General features: G+C 43.7%; 1 protein-coding gene across 1 annotated transcript in view; it reads left to right on the plus strand.

The window, feature by feature from the left end:
• The window catches only part of LOC127579631 (hypermethylated in cancer 2 protein-like), an 82,256-nt gene extending 71,020 nt beyond the window's left edge, over positions 1–11,236 (plus strand). The window contains 4 exon segments of the mRNA XM_052032521.1: positions 8,792–9,326; positions 9,328–9,665; positions 9,667–9,988; positions 9,990–11,236. Of these exon segments, the coding sequence (XP_051888481.1) occupies positions 8,823–9,326; positions 9,328–9,665; positions 9,667–9,988; positions 9,990–10,499 (1,674 nt within the window). The 5' untranslated portion in view covers positions 8,792–8,822 and the 3' untranslated portion in view covers positions 10,500–11,236.
• Positions 11,237–19,558: the final 8,322 nt, after the last annotated feature.

Here is a 19,558-nt window from a genome sequence, read left to right on the forward strand (position 1 = left end):
TTTGGAGTGCTCTCCTTCCATAACTCTTTACCTCTTTTCAAGGTACTTCTAATAAACCTGCCTCTCTGAACAAATTTTGCCCATTTGGTCTAATATCTCCATTAATTTTCCACTATCAAGTGTCGTTATGTGTTGTGTTGCATCCTTTATGGCATTTGTTGAGGATAAAAAATGCTGTACAAACACAGGTTGCTGTTGTTGGTTGATTGTTGAGTGGACATCTGTCAATGGAAGAGTCCAGACTTGGAGGGAAACAGGGAGCTTGGAGGGCAGAAAGAGGGTACACAGCCAGGGAGGGTAAAAACCACGGGCAACCTTGGAAAGCCAGGACGAAGGCTAACTGAATGTGACTGGCCGTGTGGAGTCATGAATGAGTTTTGCAAACCACTTTGAGGGGTGTATGTTGGAAAGCAAGATCCCCCTCCGTATTACCCCCCTCACCCCAATCTCAAGTGGTCCATAATGCAGAGTGATTACTCGAACTGAGTTCTAATGAGGTTGAAGGTTTGATTATCAAATTAGACTTCATTACACTAAGATTGAAACTTTTAAATTTTGAGGAGAGATACGACACTTGCTGTTGGATACACTTTAGTCCTTATTCAAATGCAATAATACTATCAATTGTAACTTAATGATTACTTCCAGAAAGCAAAGGTGTTACTACCTTACGTGATTTAGACTTCTGGCCTTTGATTCCTTTTACCTGTGGCAATACTTATTGTGTTTGAGTGTCTGACATGGATGATTGGGTAATCTGTACCTCTCCTTATTTTAGCTACTTTTTTAAAAATATGTGCAATTCTGTTTGATGTTGCTATGGTGATACAGGAGGAGGTGTAAGTAATAGTGGGGAACTAAGCCCAAAGTTCTGACTGCACTGGAGAAGTCATGTGTGGACTTACATTTTGCAGTGCCAATGTAATGAAATTACTGTTTTTTAAAAGTTTTTAAGCTTGAAACCGTGCACCATTGAGAATGTTCAGCTTGAGAAGGAAATCCTGACCACTTAATATCATTAAAGTGACTGGTTGCTTTGAAACACGCAGCTCGGTTTGAAAAATCATCTGACTGGAATTAGATTGGTTTCTGCATACCTTTTATTGTGGCAGGCTAGTGGAGGCATGTGTGAAATATTAACACCACACAGGATAGATGAACAAAAATGGCCTATTTCTGTGGAGTTGAGAGTCTGAGGGTGTCACACCAGCTTTCCCCTGGTATCTAAATCCAAGCTGGGTCGGAACTGAGGTGTACGTTGGGAGGCAAGGTCAGCATTTATTGACCATCCATAATTGCCATTGGGAATGTGGTGGTGAGCCCTCGCCTTGAATCACTCTGTGGTGAAGATCGTTCCACAGTGCTAAAGGGCAGGGAGTTCCAGGACTTAGACCCAGCAACAGTGAAGGAATGACAACAGATTTCCAAGTCAGGTTGGTGTGTAAATTGGAGGGGACATAACTATTGGCTGTGTTTCCCTGCACCTTCTGCCCTAGGCTCATCGTCACTGGACTAATCTGGAGACACAAGTTCAAATGTAACAACACCAGCTGGAGAATTTAGAGTCATGGAGTCATACAGAACGGAAACAGGCCCTTTGGCCCAACTGGTCCATGCCAACCAAGATGCCCCATCTAAGCTAGTCCCATTTGCCAGTGTTTGGCCCATAACCTTTTAACCCTTCCTATCCTTGTACCTGTCCAAATGTCTTTTAAAAGTTGTTATTGTACCTGCCTCAACCACTTCCTCTGGCAACTCATTCCACATAGATACCACGCTTTGTGTTTTTAAAAAAAAAGTTGCCCCTTTTGATCCTATTAAATCTTTCCCTCTCTCACCTTAAACCTTTGCCCTCTAGTTCTTGATAACCCATCTCTAGGAAAAAGACTGTGTGAATTCGCTCTGTCTATGCCCCTCATGATTTTATACGGCTCTATAAGATCACCTTTCAGTCTACTACACTCAAAGGAATATAGTCCTAACCTGTCCAACCCCTCCCTATTTAAGGTTGGGAGATTAAAGCACATTGGAAATAAATAGCTAAGAGCAGTAATGGTAACCGTGGTACTGCTGGGGTTGTTATTAAAAAACTCATCTGGTTCACGTCCGGGGTAGCGATCCTAGAAGAAAGGTCCATATCATGATTTTCTGTAACGTGAAGCTGCGTCATCTACTCATACCATAAGATATAGGAGCAGAATTAGGCCATTCGGCCCATCGAGTCTGTTCCGCCATTCAATCATGTTTTTTTACTCAACCCCATTCTCCCCCTTCTCCCCATAACCCTTAAACCCTGTTACCAGTCAGGAATCAGGCCTCAAATACACCCAATGACTTGGCCTCCACTGCCCTCTGTGGCAATGAATTCCACAGATTCACCACTCTCTGGCTGAAGAAGTTCCCCACATCTCAATTCTAAAGGGACGTCTGTTATTCTGAGGCTGTGCCCTCAGATCCTGGACTCTCCCACTGATGAAAACACCCTCTCCACGTCCACTCTATCCTTTCAATATTCGGTAGGTTTCAATGAGATTCCCCCCCCTCATCCTTCTGAACTCCAAGTACAGTCCCAGAAACATCAAACGCTCCTCATACGTTAAACTCTCCATATGTCAGGAAATGCGAGTTGGAAAAAAAAGTGTTTATTTCTTTAGTTTTTTTTTCACATAAATTCCATAAGGGCAAATTTTATTCCGTATCTTAAATTTTTGGGGAGTGATTTGTGAATTCGGTAAGGGGGATTTTCCATAACCCGAAGGGCCATAACGCAGGGGTTGCCTAGGAAAGGACATCTGCTGGTTAAGTCCACAACAACGTGGGAGACACTTAACTCTCCTCTGACATCGCCTAGCAAGTAATTCAGATCAAAGGTAACGTGGGATGGGCAATAAATGCTGGTCCTAACAACAATGCTCATATCTTGTATATCAATATGTAATTCTGGTCGCTCCATTATAGGAAGGAGGTAGAGGCTTTGGAGAGGGTACAGAAGAGGTTTACCAGGATGCTGCCTGGATTAGAGGGTACAAGGAGACGTTAGACAAACTTGGGTTGTTTTCTCTGGAGCACTGGAGGCTGAGGGGAGACCTGATAGAAGTTTATGAGAGGCATAGATAGGGTAGATGGTCAGAAACTTTTTCCCAGGGTAGAAATGTCGAGTTCTAGAGGACATCTATCTAAGAGGAGAGGGGGAAAGTTTAAAGAAGATGTGTGGGGCAAGTTTTTTTACACAGAGAGTGGTGGGTGCCTGGAACGGGCTGCCAGCGGGGGTGGTGGAAGCAGATACAATAGTGGTGTATAAGTGGCTGTTAGATAGACAGGGAATGGAGGGATGTGGACCATGTACAGGTAGAAGAGATTGGGTTTAATGTGGTATTGTGTTAGGTGCAGACATTGTGGGCGGAAAGGCCTGTTCCTCTGCTGAGGTTGTAGCTTGGGGTATCTTAGTCCCAACCTACCTCGTCGTGGCCCTTGCACCTTATTGTCTGCCTGCACTGCACTTTCTCTGTCACTATAACACTGTATTCTGCATTCTGTATTTCCTTTTTACTACCTTGATGTACTGATGTATGGAATGATCTGTCTGGGCGGCATGCAGACAAAAGCTTTTCACTGTATCTCGGTACATGTGACAATAATAAACCAGTTCCACTAACAAAGCAGACTGTGCCTTCAGGTAGCAAGGCCCTCCGCTCTAGATTCCCAGCCTAAAGCTCTCTGCTTTGTTACCTCTCTCCTCTAAAGTGCATATTAAAACCTAGCTCCAACCAAATTTTTGGACACCTTTCCTTGCTAACAATTTTTGTTCGACAACTACCCTTCGACATGCCTAGGGGTTGTCTTGTTATTTTAAAGATGATTATTGTTTTTGTCCGCTGAACATGATGGAGGAGATGGATGCATTGGAGGCGATTGATTGTCCAAAGGCTGTGGAGATTTGAAGCAGTGCATGGGATTCATGGAGAAATGTGGCACAGAATCGGGCCCTTGGCTCCCTGATCCCACACTGAGCATCAAGTACCATTTTTACACCAATCCTACCATAACCTATTTAATTCTTAATACATTCCTTGATCTGTCTGTAAGGAGTTTGTACATTCTCCCGTGTCTGTGTGGGTTTCCTCCGGGCGCTCCGGTTTCCTCCCACATTCCAAAATACGTACGGGTAGGTTAATATGGGTTTAAAATGGGCGGCGCGGATTCATTGGGCCGGAAGGGCCTGTTACCATGCTGTAAATAAAAATAAAAATTAAAAAAAAAATTAATTTAAATGTCCCCAGGTTCAACCACACACGTACGCTAGGAGCAAAGTACAGTAGCCAATTCACCCACAAACCTGCATATTTTGCGATGTGGGGGAGGAAACCCATACAGTCACAGGAAGAATGTTCAAACTCCACACTGACTGCACCGGAGGTTGGAATTGAACCGGGGTCTCTGGGGCTTTGAGACAGCACTCAGGGAGTGTGTGCTCGGGTGCTGCCATGGATGCCGTATCTGGATTTTTATGAGTCATCTTCAGCGTCAAATGCTGAAGTGTGAAAACTTTATTTCCCAGGCCTCCCACTGGCAAACATTCCAACAAAGTGAAGCCGGGAATAGTTCTTATGTAATTTTACTATAAAATATGAAATCATCAATGACGAAGGTTGATGAGTCAAATTGAACTAATTCGCATTTTAAATTTATTTGGAATTAGGCATACACAGAGGGCAACAGAGCATTTGTTTCCTGGAAGAATGTTTCTTTTCTGGGTATAGGGGTGTAGAATTCTTGAGGGGCAAAAGGAGGTCACTTAGCTCATGGTCTGTGTCAATTAACCCAACAGTTCCAATCCCCTGCTCTTTCCTCCTTGCCTGCAAGTTATTTCCCGTCTCATACCTGTCCAATTCCCCATTGAGGTCCCAATTGATTGTGTTTCCACCTGCCTTAGAGGCAGTGAGTTCGATCGTAATCCAGATGAAGGGTCTTGACCTGAAACGTCGACTGTCCACAAATATGCTGCCTGACCCGCTGAGTTCCTCCAACGTCTTGTGTGTTACTCCAGATTCCGCATCTGCAGTCTCTTGTATCTCCAGATCCTAACAGTGTCTGCGTAACAAAGTATTTTTTTCTCGTATTCCCCCACATATCTTTTGCCCATGACTAAGAATTTGTGCTCCCTGAACAACCTAATGTGAATAGTTTCCTTCACCTCCCCTCTCTATATCAGACTTGATTCAGTCCACCTTTACCAGATCTTCTCTCAACTGTCTTTGGTCCAGGGAGAACAAACTCTGCTTCATTGGTCCAATCTATGAATGAAATCCCTTCTCTGGAACCATTCCTATAAATCTTCTGCACACTCTCCAGGCCTCTTATATCCTTCCTAAACTGTGGTGACCAGAATTGGACACAGTACTCCAGTTGTGGCATAACCAGTGGTTTATACAAGTTCCCTTAATTCTGTGGGTACCTTAGTACAGCGGTAACATTATTAGCAATGCAGAGGCCTAGTGCCAACGATCAGGGGTCACAAGTTCAAATCCCAGTGCAGCATCGGGCAACTTAAAATTCACTTAATTTAAATTAAAAGTGATTTCTTATTGATTAAAAAATAATAACCAGGAATAAAAAGCTCATACCTGTACTGGTGACAGTGAAGCTATCAGGATTGTTTAAAAACTCAACCTGCTGACTTACTAATTCCTTTTAAAAAGAAGTAAATCTGTTGCCTTTATCCAGACTGGTGTGTATGTGACTTCAGACCCACAGCGATGTAGTTGATTCGTAATTGTCTTCTGAAATTGCCCGACATGCTCCTCAGCTCTTGTAGGGGATGGGCAGTAAATGCTGCCCTTGTTAGAGCAGTACACATCCTGTAAATGAATTCTTTATATTACAGGCCATCCCTGGGTTATGAATGCCCGATTTATGGGCAGCCCCTACATATAAACAAGCTCCCATAATATTATTAAATTCAAAAGTCCAAAATATTACATGAGTTCATTCCTATGGATAGCAAAACTAGTTCCTCCCTCTCTCTCCCTCTCTCTCCCTCTCTCAGTAATTGTTCTTTCTAGTCAGTCTTTTGTGCTTTTCATTACAATACTGTGGAAATATGGTTACCATATTGAGATACTTTTGTTTATTTTCCAACTTATGGACAAAATCAACTTATGGACATCTGTTTGAGAACTCGTTCATTACCCAAGGATGGTCTATATGTAAAAAAATAATCTGCAGATGGCAATGCTGGTGAGCTTCCTGTTGTCAGAATTCTTGATCAAGGCTGTTATGTCAACATTTGAAATGGCTTCTTGTCTACTTTAGGGAATAAAGTCCTTTCTGTACGCCACTAGCAGTAATAATATATTTGTAATGGTGGAATTGTAATGATGGAATTGTAATGGGGTAGTGGTGTATTTGTAATGGTGTTCTTATAATGGTGTAACATAGACCCAGGCAGTGGGTGGGACTTGAAAGGAGTTTATCGCATGATTCTCCCTTCCCCAAACCTAACTCTGGTGTCTGAGAACACCTAAATGGTTACAACGTATCCCCCACCAATCTTATTGGTTACTTTTGGATTTGCTTTATTGTTGCTTGCTGAATTTGTTCTGTGATATCTTTTTAAAGAATGTTTCAGTTTAGGGCAGGCACGGTAGTGTAGCGGTTAGCATAATGCTATTACAGTGCCAGTGACCCGGGTTCAATTCCGGCCACTGTCTGTAAGAAATTTATACGTTTTCCCCATGTCTGTGTGGGTTTCCTCCGGGTGCTCCGGTTTCCTCCCACATTCCAAAGATGTACAGGTTAGGAAGTTGTGGGCGTGCTATGCTGGCGCCGGAAGCATGGCAACACTTGCGGGCTGCCCCCAGAAACACTTTATGCAAAAGATGCATTTCACTGTGTGTTTTGATGTACGTGTGACTAATAAGAAATCTTATCTTAGTTTTCCCAATCAATGTTCAGTGATCTTACAAAAATGCTGTACAGAGCTGTTTCAGTTTTTCCACCCATATGTGATGGACCTTGAATGGTGACTAAGTGCAGGCCTTACGATGTTTATAGCTTTGTTTTTCTTTATTCATTTTCCTGGGGTGAGTGTGTCACTGGCAAAGCCAGCATTTATTGCCCATCCCTGGTTGTCCTTGAGAAGTTGGTGGTGAGCCACCTTCCTGGAATCACTACTGTCCTTCCGCTGAAGGTGCTCCCAAAGTGCTGTTGGAGAGTGAGTTCCAGGATTTGGATTGAGCAAAGATGAAGGAGTAGCAACATACTTCCAAGTCAGGGTGGCGTGTGACTCGGAGGGGAACCTGGAGGTGGTAGTGCTCCCATGCACCTGCTGCCCTTTTCCTACGCAGTGGTAGAAGTTGTGGCTTCGGGAGGTAACACAAGAATGTAGGAGCAAGGATAGACCACTCGGCCCTCAAGCCTGCCCCACCATTCATGGCTCGTCTACGCCGGCCTCAGTTCCCCATAACCTGCATTTCACCAATCATTCAAAGATTTATCTACCTCCACTTTAAGTTCTTATGATCCAACCTAGGTCTGTGACTGCATTGTCTTTCATCGAAGGTACACGCTGTAGCCACAGGCTGACGATGGTGAGGGGAATGAGTGCTTGGGGTGATGACGGGGACACCTATCTAGTGGTCTACTTTATCTTTGGTGGCATTGAGCTCCTGGAGTGTTGTTGGAGCCACAGTATTTATGCGGCTGGTCCATTTTAGATTCTGGCCTGTGATGAACGTGCTGGTGTTGAGGATGGGAGAAATTAGGATGGTAACGCATTGAACGTCAAGGGTGGCTTCAAAGCAACTTTACATTTAAATGAGACCACCAGCACAGCAAACACCCAAGATAGTGGGATACCCCTGGCATTATTAATAAAGTTTATAGTCTCTGACCCCACTATATTGGGCAGATCGCTCCCCTAACATAATAATTGTTAGTTTGCCCAACTGTTACTATTGGGTTAAGCATCAACCTCGATTAAACATTACTTTATTGTAATATGTAAGGAGAAGGGCAGTAGATATGGGGGAAAGCATAGCCTTCAATATTTGAGTGACAGATGGATCCATCAACCTGGTCAAATCCCGAGCTTCCCTTATATCTTTCGGTTACAAACCAACATTGCGTTGTGTTTGATAGTACTGACGTATTCTGGGTTAATGGTCAATCTTCCTAATGGCAAGAATCTGGCAAAGTCGAGAAGAACAAATAACCTTTGAAGGATGGTGGAAGAAAAAAAATTAAATGTGTTGTAATTCCTTAAAATTGGGTCACCCTGTTATAGGAAAGATGTGGTTAAACTGGAAAGAGTGCAGAAAAGATTTACGAGGATGTTGCCAGGACCAGAGGGCCTGAGTTATAGGGAGAGGTTGGCCAGGCTAGGTCTTTATTCCTTGGATGTAGGAGACTGAGGGGTGACCATATAGAAGTGTTTAAAATTATGAGAGGCATAGATAAGGTGGACGGTAACAGTCTTTTCCCCAGGGTAGGGGAGTCCCAAACTGGGGGGGGGGTACAGGTTTAGGATGAGAGGGGAAAGATTTAAAAGGGACCCGAGGGGCAACTTTTTCAAATGGAGGGTGGTGAGTATATGGAATGAGCTGCCAGAGGAAGTGGGTGAGGCAGGTACAATAGTATTTAAGAAGCACTGGGATAGGTACATGGAGGGGTGGGCCTTCAAGGGATATGGGCCGAATGCGTGACATTGGGACCAGCTGGTTGGGCTGAAGGGATCGTATTGCTCTCTGAATGAACGCATCTGACTGTTTCTCCCGCCTCTCCTTTATTCCAGGTGGTTACAGTTTGAGGAATCAGAGGTGAAAATGGAACTCCCCAATCACGCCAAACAATTACTGCTGCAGCTAAACCAACAGAGAAGCAAAGGGTTCTTCTGTGATGTCATCATAGTGGTAGAAAATGCCCTGTTCCGTGCCCACAAGAACATCCTGGCAGCGAGCAGCATGTACTTTAAGTCCCTGGTGCTTCATGACAACTTAATCAACCTGGACGCTGATATGGTCAACGCCAGCATCTTCCGACAGATCCTGGACTTCATCTACACCGGCAAGCTCCTGCTGACGGAGCAAACCAGCGAGCAGAACTTCAACGCCCTCCTTACGGCAGCCAGCTACCTCCAGCTTCACGACCTCGCCGCTCTCTGCAGGAAGAAGATCAAACGCAACGGGAAGACGTTACACGGGAAACTGGTCGGCGCCAACCCCAGCAAGCTGGGGAGAGGGCACAGACTTTCTTCCACCCCGGTCATCCAGACCCGCTACGCTGGGTCGCCTGAGGGGGTCAAGCGACAGCAGGGTGTTGAGCTTGCACAGGGTGGAGGTGACCGGTGAGGAGTTGTACATTGCTAGCTCAAACAAAGGAAGTTCCCACTCCCACAGCCAAAGCAGCGGGGCCAATAAAAGCAGCAACAGCACCAACAACAGTGGGGAGCAGGGCCTTGACCTGTCCAAGAAAAGCCCCTCGATCCCTGCCCATCTGTCTCAGGAAGACATGCAGCTCGGGGAATGCAACCAAGGCTCTCCCAGTTCTGCTTCTCTGTCTGTCACCAACAGTGCCTCCTTTGAAGACAACGCCACGAACCCTCACAAGGCGGAGAACAGCGAGTCTGCCGACAGGAGCGACATGGCCGACGGGCAGAACCTCGCCGACACCGGGCAAACCCAAGGGCTTTCGCCTGCCCGGCCACAACGCGGGCTGGATCAAGCAGGAGAAGGTGTTCAACCGGCAGGACGGCGTCAACTGCAGGGAAGATGGCTCCTCCTCGGTGGTGAACGGCGTCATCATGGGCCCGCTGGTGAAGTCGCTGGAGCGGGAGCCCGGCCACCATTTCGACCACGCCATGCACCTCAAGGCGGACGAGGAGGAGGAGGAGGAGAACGGGAAGGAGTGCAGCGAGGAGAGCGGCCCGAGCGAGGACGAGGGCGGGCAGCCCAGCGCCCACGCCTACCGGCCGGGGCAGGACGGCTTCGAAACCGGCGGTCTACGGCGACAACCTCTACGTTTGCATCCCCTGCGGCAAGGGCTTCCCCAGCTCGGAGCAGCTCAACGCCCACGTGGAGAGCCACACCGAGGAGGACCTGTACATCAAGGACGAGGCGGACAGCCTGGCCGCCCAGAACCTGCCTTATGCCAACGACTCCAGGCCGTACAAGTGCTCGGTCTGCGAGAAGAGCTACAGGGACCCCTCGACCTTGAGGCAACACGAGAAGACCCACTGGCTCTCCCGGCCCTTCCCCTGCAACATCTGTGGTAAAATGTTCACCCAGCGCGGCACCATGACGCGGCACATGAGGAGCCACCTGGGCTTGAAGCCTTTCGCCTGCGAGGAGTGCGGCATGCGATTCACTAGGCAATACCGGCTGACAGAACACATGCGGGTACACTCGGGCGAGAAGCCTTATGAATGTCAAGTCTGCGGCGGTAAATTCACGCAACAGCGCAACCTGATAAGCCACATGCGAATGCATACCTCACCGACATAAAGCCAAAGACTCCAGACCTCATTTTCCCTGTTTTCTTTTTCTTTTAAAAATTACCTTTCGTTCAGGGGGTTGGGGGGATCTCGCTTTCTCCACCGTCGACTGGAGGATGGGCTGCCTCTTCAATGGAGATTCAGTGTAGGGTTGGGAGGGGAATGGGGATCTTTAGTTTCTAATAGTTGTTTAGTGAGAGAGAGAGAAAAGAAATCCTCAAGAGCTTGGAGATACTTGTTTTATTAACATAAAAAAAAAGTAAGGACCTTGGCATTTTTTTATGTGAATGTTTAAACTGGAAGGTTTGAGGGGGAATAGCTGGGGTAGTTTGGTGTGGGCTGAATTTGCTGCAATTTTCTTATGTACATTTTCCTTTATATTATTTCCTGTGTTTAGCAAAGGTGAAGTGACTTATCAGCTTGCTACCTCTTCACAATAATTTATAAGAGTAAAAAAAAAATCAATGAAAGGGTTGGTCAAAGAGTAATGGGTGGCGGGAGGGAGATTATCTTTTTTTTAAAAAAAGAGTATAATACAGTAAATTTATGGTTCAACATTTTCCATCCTAGCCTTATGGTTCTATCCAGATGATGGCTGATCTTTTTTTTCCAAGCTGGGCCAGATAAGACTTTGTTTTTATCTGTTTTGACCAATTATCTAACAGTGTGTAATGTGTTGAATTTTGAGCCATATCCCATATAGAGTAATGGCTGCACCTGAATTGCAGTGGTCATTCTCATGGTTGGTTCCACAGGTGGGGTGGTGGGGTGGGAAGGGGGGAGGGTGGTGGGGGGGCTTGTATTTTCAATAGCTTTTTATTGGTGAGCTGCTCAACCCAAGAGATAATGATAAAATAGCATGATGTGGAAAGGGTTAAACTGGTGTTTACATAGGTCTGCTAGTCAGTAAAGGCCTACAGTTGGTATTAGCATGGTACGGAAGTTATAGTGAGGACAGCAAAGTGGAGGATAACGAGCTTTTATCTATTAGCTGTACATTCCTGATGAAACCAAATTCTCAATCGCTGCGTAGGAGCAAAGACTGTAATGAATCAGGGGCACGCAATGGCGAATCTTGATGGCTTTGATTGGAACAGTTTTCCAAAGTAACTTGTTGGAAAAAGTTTACAAAATATCTGTCAGAACGCACCTAAAACGCCCTAACACAAAGATACAGAAAGCTTTTTTTTAAGAAACAAATATATATAGGGCTGGTTTAGGGTTTGTTGGGTTTTTTTGTGTTTATTTGTTAATGATCTCTCACTTTTGACAATTCAATGAGTCAAGCATTGTACCAGTCCTGATGGAAAAATACCTTTTATGACCTACGAAAGCTGGGTATAGATACTGGGAAGACGGCAATTTGTATGGAGGAGACCCCCTAAGTAAGGTCATGTTGTAGGGAAGGGGGGGGTGGTATGATGGAAATGACTCTGAGAACACGTGGTCAAATTCTGATTTATTTTTCTGAAGGGACACTAGGACAGGTTTAGAGACAGCCATTCCTTTTTTCTGCCCAAAGTACTTTTTTGTTTTTGTTTTAAATATATATCTTTAATATATATATTATATATATATATGTTGGGATGGAACGAAGATCTAAACTAGTGATTACAGCTTAAACAAATGAAAAGAGTGCAGTATCGTCCTCAGCACTTAAAACAAGTACGACATTATGTCTGTGTACAGCAAAGGTATTGTACAGGAGCTTTCCTTTTGAGTAGTTATGTAGAATTGCAGTCAATAGATTTTTATTCAAAGGAACATTTAAGAAGAAAATACAAGTGAAAAAAATACTTTCCAAACTGTGACAATAAGGGTTCATAATTCAGGGATTGTCCAGCACTTGCACAGTGCAGTAATCTCAACTACATTTATATGATGTCGTAATGTATCAGGACATTTTCTGTATTTTAATGAGAAGCAGAACACTAGTTTCATATTTAAGATTTTGATGGGGTGGGAGGGGGCGGGATGGGTACTTTTTTCAGATACACACAAAGAGCCTCAAACGAGGTTAGGCAGCTCATGCAAAAAAAAAATAGAAGATAGGCTGTAGTCCATTTGTCCTGTTTTTGTGTTTATTTTGTTCTGTTCCATCTTAGTTTGGAGAGTTATCAGAGTTGTATAAAAGAAAAAGCTCATACCCAAATTCACAAAAAATACTATTTTTAAACCAAAGCACATTTTAATGAGTATAAGAAAAGAACCTCATGTGACTCAAAAATTATGTATTTATCTCATTGTTTACATGTAAACTTTTCAACAGCTTCAGACCTCAGCAAGATGCTACTTTCTGACAAAAAATGGTGCAAACTTAACACTTTTTTGACAGTGTTCTTTTTATCAATATATATGTATTTGCAGTAATGAATGTATTTATTTCCTTTTTTGAATTCTATACACACTGTTCACATTTACTTTTCAGTCCATATGCAAAATGCTGTATAGGTTGGACCTCTTTCCAGAAAAAGAAATTCTCAGAGATTTACCACATAGCCATAAACCGCATAACCTGTGAAGACGTTATTTGCAAAAGACTGGACAATGTTTTTTTTCCTTTTTGGCTTTGCATTGAAGATGTAATATGTTTATTGTATTTAATACAATGTGTTTCTTTCTCATGTCACAATGCACATTCATCCTAAGTTACTGCAGGGCAAGCATTCCATATCCTGCCTCGTGGCTTCAGGTAGCAGTATTTACCATTTTTTTTGTGTTCTGAAATCATTACTTTTTCGCACAAAAAAAAGCTTGAATTCAGGTCGAGCTGCATTATTTGCAGCTCAAAGAAAATGTCATGTATCATAATAAACAAGTGTATGCTGGACTCAGCATTCAGATAAAGTTACAGTCTTAATGTACAGCAATCAGAAACTGTTATTTTACAATCTTTTCATTAAAAGCTTGACTGAAAACCATACACGTCTCGTGCTCTTAACATTGGTGTTGCTTTAGGTGCTGGTGTGGTTGAAAAGGTCTCGATTGAGGCAGAAGTGACAATTGATGCCTCTAACTCCATACTGAGGTTGCCTGGCGTCCTGTGCTCTGGGATCTCTGAAGATTCAAGCTTGGAGCAGTGTTCGTATCCACAATATCATCCGATCAGTAGTGGCATGAGGGCCCCCTCCTTACGAGCGCCATTGGCGGTACTGCTTCACTGGAGTAATGAAGGCGATTTCCCACTGCCAGGCTCTTTCAACCTGGCCCCGCATCATTAAACATTCGTCCTCTTTTCCCTTAAAGAACGGAATGGTCTCTTCACTTACTCCCATTTTTATAGAGTCAGAATTATACAGCACAGAAACAGGACCTTTTGCCCCCAACTCATCCATGCCAACCAAGGTAGCTTCCTGAATTAGTCCCATTTGCCTGCGTTTAGCCCATATCCCTCTAAACCTTTCCTATCCATGAACCTGTCCAAATGTCTTTTAAACACTGTAATCGTACCCACCTCTACCACCTCCTCTGGCAGCTCATTCCACACACCCACCACCTGTGTGGGGGAAAAATTACCCCTCAGATCCCCTTTAAATCTTTCCCCCTCTCATCTTCTATGCCCTCTAGTTTTAGACTCCCCTGCCATGGGAAAAAGACCATGACCATCCACCCTATCTATGCCCCTCATGATTTTATAAACCTCTATAAGGTCACCCCCTCAGCCTCCTTCGCTCCAGGGCAATAAAGTCCCACACTATCCAGTCTCTCTTCATAACTCAAGCCCTCCAGTCCCAGCAACAACCCTGTGAATTCCATAAGCTTATGAATTCCATTATCAAACAACTTTGCATTGAGCCCCTTTCCTTGCCCCTCTCCCTTCCATCATTGAAGAGCATAAGTTGCTGACTCCCGAACCACAAGAAATGATCGTGCTCTTGGCTCTGTGTCAGAAGGTGTGGATACAAACGTCACTCCAAAGACTTGGGCACTGAAATCTAGGCCCTTGCAGAAGGGGTATTGCACTGTCAAGAGGTCCTCTTTTGAAAGAGGCCTTATACCTGGTTCTGGCTGCTCTCTGCATGTAAGAGAACCCTTTTCATAGAGTTATACAGCACAGAAACAGGTCCTTGGTCCATGCCAACCAAGATGTCCATCAAAGCTGGTCCCATTTGCCTGAGTTTGGCCCATATCCCTCTAAACCTTTCCTATCCATGTATCTGACTTTTAAACATTGCAATTGTACCCGCCTCTACCACTTCCTCTGGAAGCTCATTCCATTTTCCCAATACTTACTCCCAACGAGCATCACTAAAACAGATTATCTGCTTATCCCCCTCCATTACCATATCAAAGTCAAGTTTATTGTCATATGCACAAGTACATGTGTGCACAGGTGCAATGAAAAAATTACTTGCAGCAGCATCACAGGCACATAGCATCAGATAAGCAGCATTCGCAAGAAAAGCATAAATATGAATTGTACACAATTTTTACAAGAAAGGACACAATTAGAACAAAAGAAAAGTCCATTTCAGTGCAAATCTGCCGTGTTCAAATTGACTGCCCCTTTTCCTATTTTATAAGAATGACTGTACTTTAGAAGTAAGTCATTGACTTTGGAACCGGCTGAGAGTGTCAAGGGTGTTTTACCTTATAATAGTGCATAATGTTCTATTGCTCTTCACTGCCCTTGTGTTATTGTCCCAGAGTCTCAGTCACTTACCCAGTATTGAGAATCTGTAGTTATCATTCTGGTGAGTCTATGTTCCAAGAAAATGCAAAGATTAGAATCTTCTGTCATTAAAATCACTGCATCTCATACATTGCCTTCCACTCCAGTTTTTGGATTATTTTAAGAAAGGGATGAAGGTATTTTTATCCTTTAGTAAATTGCATGCAAGAATATCATTGTTTAAGTTGGACTGATCCAGTTAACATAGTGCTTTCTCAGCACTTACACTTGGCTTTGGCCTGACCCAGTCACTGAATGGTATTGAATTACTGCCAAGATGTGTGGAGTGTGTGTATTTTCTCCCAGTAAGCTGTATAGAGCGGTGGTCTGAAATCTGTATGTTTATAGCAGTCCAGTTTGAATCCCATTGATTGACAGTCTCCTTTCAGACCTTCACTGAAGGTACCGGGTCTTGGAATTCTAAACAATAGCTGAATGTCTTGCATCCACAAGTCATCTACAACTTCGTACTGTTGACTTATTGTTCGAGTATGATACTTTGGTATTTAGAATCTCAAACCTTTGGCCTAATTTATGTTTGCTGCTTAAGATTCTGTCTTGCATTTATTTAACATCTTATTTGTTTAACAACATGTCCCCAGAATATTTCACAATTGACCAAAGAAGGGGAATTACTTTCAAAGCAGGATTTTTTTTAGGCAAGTGCAGAAGGAATTTTTTGTACCTGGTGTGCTTCTGCATGAATGAATAAGGGCTGATCAGTCATTTGCTGCCAACGTCAATGTTGCATATTGACCGGGAAGAGCTTTGATGCTCTTGGAATAATGCTGTGAGTCCTTCCACACTTGAACAGGTGGACGGGGTCCTCTGTTCAACATCTCGTCTGAAAGACATCACCTCCAGTATTGGACTGGAGAGTTAACCTACTTGAATCTTTAAGTGGTACTTTCAGAATCAGATTTATTATCACTGACTTTAAATGACATCAAATTTGTTGTTTTGCGGCAGCAGTAGAGTACAAAAACAAAATTACTATAAATCACAAAAATAGAGCAAAAAGAAGGAATAATGAGTTTGGGTTCATGGACTGTACAGAAATCTGATGGCAGAGGAGAAGAAGCTGTTCCAGAATTATTGAGTGTGGGTCTTCAGGCTCCCCGATGGTAGTAACGTGAAGAGGGCATGTCCCGGATGGTGAGAGTCCTTGGTGATGGATGCCACCTTCTTGAGGCACCGCCTCTTGAAGCTGTCCTTGATGGTGGGGTGGGAGGAACTTTCAAGAGTGCTATTACTAGTGAACCAAGCAGACAGCCATTCTGACCAATTACATGTTGGTCCAAAACCATTTACTGTATTGTCATAATTTATCATGACTTGTCGCCACAGAGGGCTGTGGAGTCCAAATTCCAGAGATTCACACTCTCTGGCTGAAGAAATTCCTCCTCATCTCAGTTCTAAAGGGATGTCCCTTTATTTTGAGGCTGTGTCCTCAGATCCTGGACTCTCCCTCGAATGGAAACATCCTCTCCACGTCCACTCTATCCAGGCCTTTCAGTATTCGGTAGGTTTAAATGAGATCCCCCTTCATCCTTCTGAACTCCATCGAATACAGGCCCAGAGACATCAACGACTCCTCGTACATTAAGTGTTCAAAACTGAACTGCGGGCAAAATGGCAGCTGTGTTATCTATGTTACAGAAGTAACTACATTTATTGGCTGTCCTGGTGTTGTAAAAGGTGTGGTATAGTTACAAGTCTTCTGAAATTATTCTTTCTGTTAATCTTAGTGGATATTTTGATATGTTTAACTGGTAGAAAAGCGAGTGGCATTTCAATCATTTCTTTGTGTCCTTCTACAAGTCTCTATTCCCTGGTGATTAGAAGTGGTGATGTCTCATTGAATTGTAAGAAATCTGTAATTGGTAATTGATTTATTATTGTCACACATACCGAGGTACAGTGAAAAACTTTGTATTGCATGCCATCCATACTGATCATTTCATTACATCAATGCATTGAGGTAGTACAAGGGAAAAGCAATAACAGATTGCAGAATAAATTGTTACAGTTACAGAGAAAGTGCAGTGCAGGCAGACAATAAGGTGCAAGGTCATGATGATGTAGATTGTGAGGTTTAGAGTCCATCCTATCGTTCAATAGTCTTATAACAGCGGGATAGAAGCTGTCCTTGAGCCTGGTGGTACGTGCTTTCAGGCCTTGGTATCTTCTGCCCGATGGGAGAAAGCTTGATAAAGAGCCTGCTGGTTGGCTATTCTTGTTGGCGAGCTCAGAATGAAGGATCAATGTTTCTGGATAAAGAGTGGCCCATTTCGGATGGTTTAGCTGAAGTGCGTGAACCTGTGGAATTGTCTCGCTGTGAATGGTCAGTATACCAATGGTGAAATCAGTTGGTTTTTTAGGCACCGAGGGATATTGGAATAGTGTGGAAGAGTGGTGTTGATGTAGATGATCGTTCAAATCGAACTTATGGAGTCATTTGGGCTCCTTCTGTTCCTATTGTGTTTTTTCTATCAACAGAGCAGTTTCTTGGATACTCCCGTCAGCGCTTTCAAAGCCCATGACCTCTGCCGCCTAGGGCAGCAGGCATATCTATGAAGTCCCTGGATTCCTCTCCAAGTCGCACATCATCCCAGCTTGGAAATACATCGCCGTTCCTTCATTTTTGTTGTGTTTAAATTCCTGGAAGTCCTTGCACAACTGTGACTACCTTTAGCAGTGGTTAAAGAAAGCAGTTAGCCACTGCTTTCTCAGAGGCAATTGGGAGCAATAGATGTTGGCTTCGCTTAATAAATACATTTAAATAGGATATTTTTTCAAAAGAATCCAGCTTGTGCAGTACTGTGCAGAAGGAGTTATGATCTGACCTGTTATTAAAAACAAAATCCTTTCAAATTTATTCAGAGGGAAGCAAAATATGTCAAGGATGGCTCTCATGACAATGACAAGATTGTAAATCACTCAAGGACGTTCCAAAGGCATTAATTATGCAGACAAAAATGCTGAGTAACATAGAATTCCTGGCAATGTTGTAATGTGCATCTTGAGTTTACGTTGTTACCAAGTCACTTTTTGTTCCTGTCTGATTATAAGGCAAACTGACATCAGAAGCATGGTGACTTATCTGCTGAGTGACTCACTGTTGGTTCCCAGCAATAAGCTCAGAAAGCCAGCTGACCTTTAATGTATTCCAATGGTTGAAGTTGCAATTAAGAAGTTTTTAAAATATGTTGTGTTTGTTCTCTCTCTATGAAAGATTTTGCATCATCTTAAAGTCACTGTCCAGATGTGTACAATCGGTACTGAGAATAAAGCACCTAAACCCTTTCAATCCTCAATCTGTTATGGGGTGAAAAGGACAGGGTCATTTTCTACTGTCAGCCTCCTTGATGAAGCATATGTTAACGTCTGTACCTCGATAAATATCGCTGGGCATTTCAGGCACACCTTCCTCCACCCATCCCTCACTCCGTCACTGGCCGTACCCCACCCTATTCATCCCCACCCCACTCACCTTTCCCTGTTGACAACATAGCACCTTGCAACACTTAAAGACAGAGGATCAACTCTGGATTCCCAGAGCATTATGTTAACTAATATTGTCCGACTCCAAACTGATCTTTGATGTTTATGGAGGACCAGCTGTGCATTTCTAGCATGTCTGCTTGCTTCTTCCAATATTTCCCTTTCTTCCAGAGCAGTCACCATATCTTCCACAGATGATTGAGTCGTGCATGGCACTGGGGCTCACTGAATTGTGCCTTGCCCATCCACCCGACTGAAAAGGAGGGTGCATCAACTTTAATGGCAACAAAAGGCGGAAAGTTATTGAGCAACCTCAAAGTCGAATTTATTGTCGTATGCACAAGTACATGTACACATGGGTGCAATGAAAAACTTACTTGCAGCAGCATCACAGGCACGTAGCATCAGATACACAACGTTCACAAGAAAGATAAATTATACACAATTTTTACAAGAAAACACAATTAGAACAAAAAAATGCAAAGTCCATTTTAGTGCAAATTGATCAAAGTGGTCATAGTGTTCTAAACGTAGTGATCAGGGTTGTGCCGGTTGGTTCAAGAACCGAATGGTTGAAGGGAAGTAGCTGTTCTTGAACCTGGTGGTGTGGGACTTCAGGCTTCTGTACCTCCTGCCTGACGGTAGCTGCGAGAAGATGGCACAGCCCGGATGGTGGGAATCTTTGATGATGGATGTTGCCTTCTTGAGGCAGGGCCTCCTGTAGATACTACCGATGGTGGGGAGGGATGTGCCTGTGATGTATTGGGCTGAGTCCACTACTGTCTGCAGCTTCTGACGTTCCTGAATTGCTGTACCAGACCGTGATGCAACCAGTCAGGATACTTTTAACCTTCAGCCTCAACCAAGTTTAGCTTCTCTTGCACTGTTTGAGC

This window comes from Pristis pectinata, chromosome 17 (assembly GCF_009764475.1).
Source record: "Pristis pectinata isolate sPriPec2 chromosome 17, sPriPec2.1.pri, whole genome shotgun sequence".
Classification (NCBI taxonomy): domain Eukaryota; kingdom Metazoa; phylum Chordata; class Chondrichthyes; order Rhinopristiformes; family Pristidae; genus Pristis; species Pristis pectinata.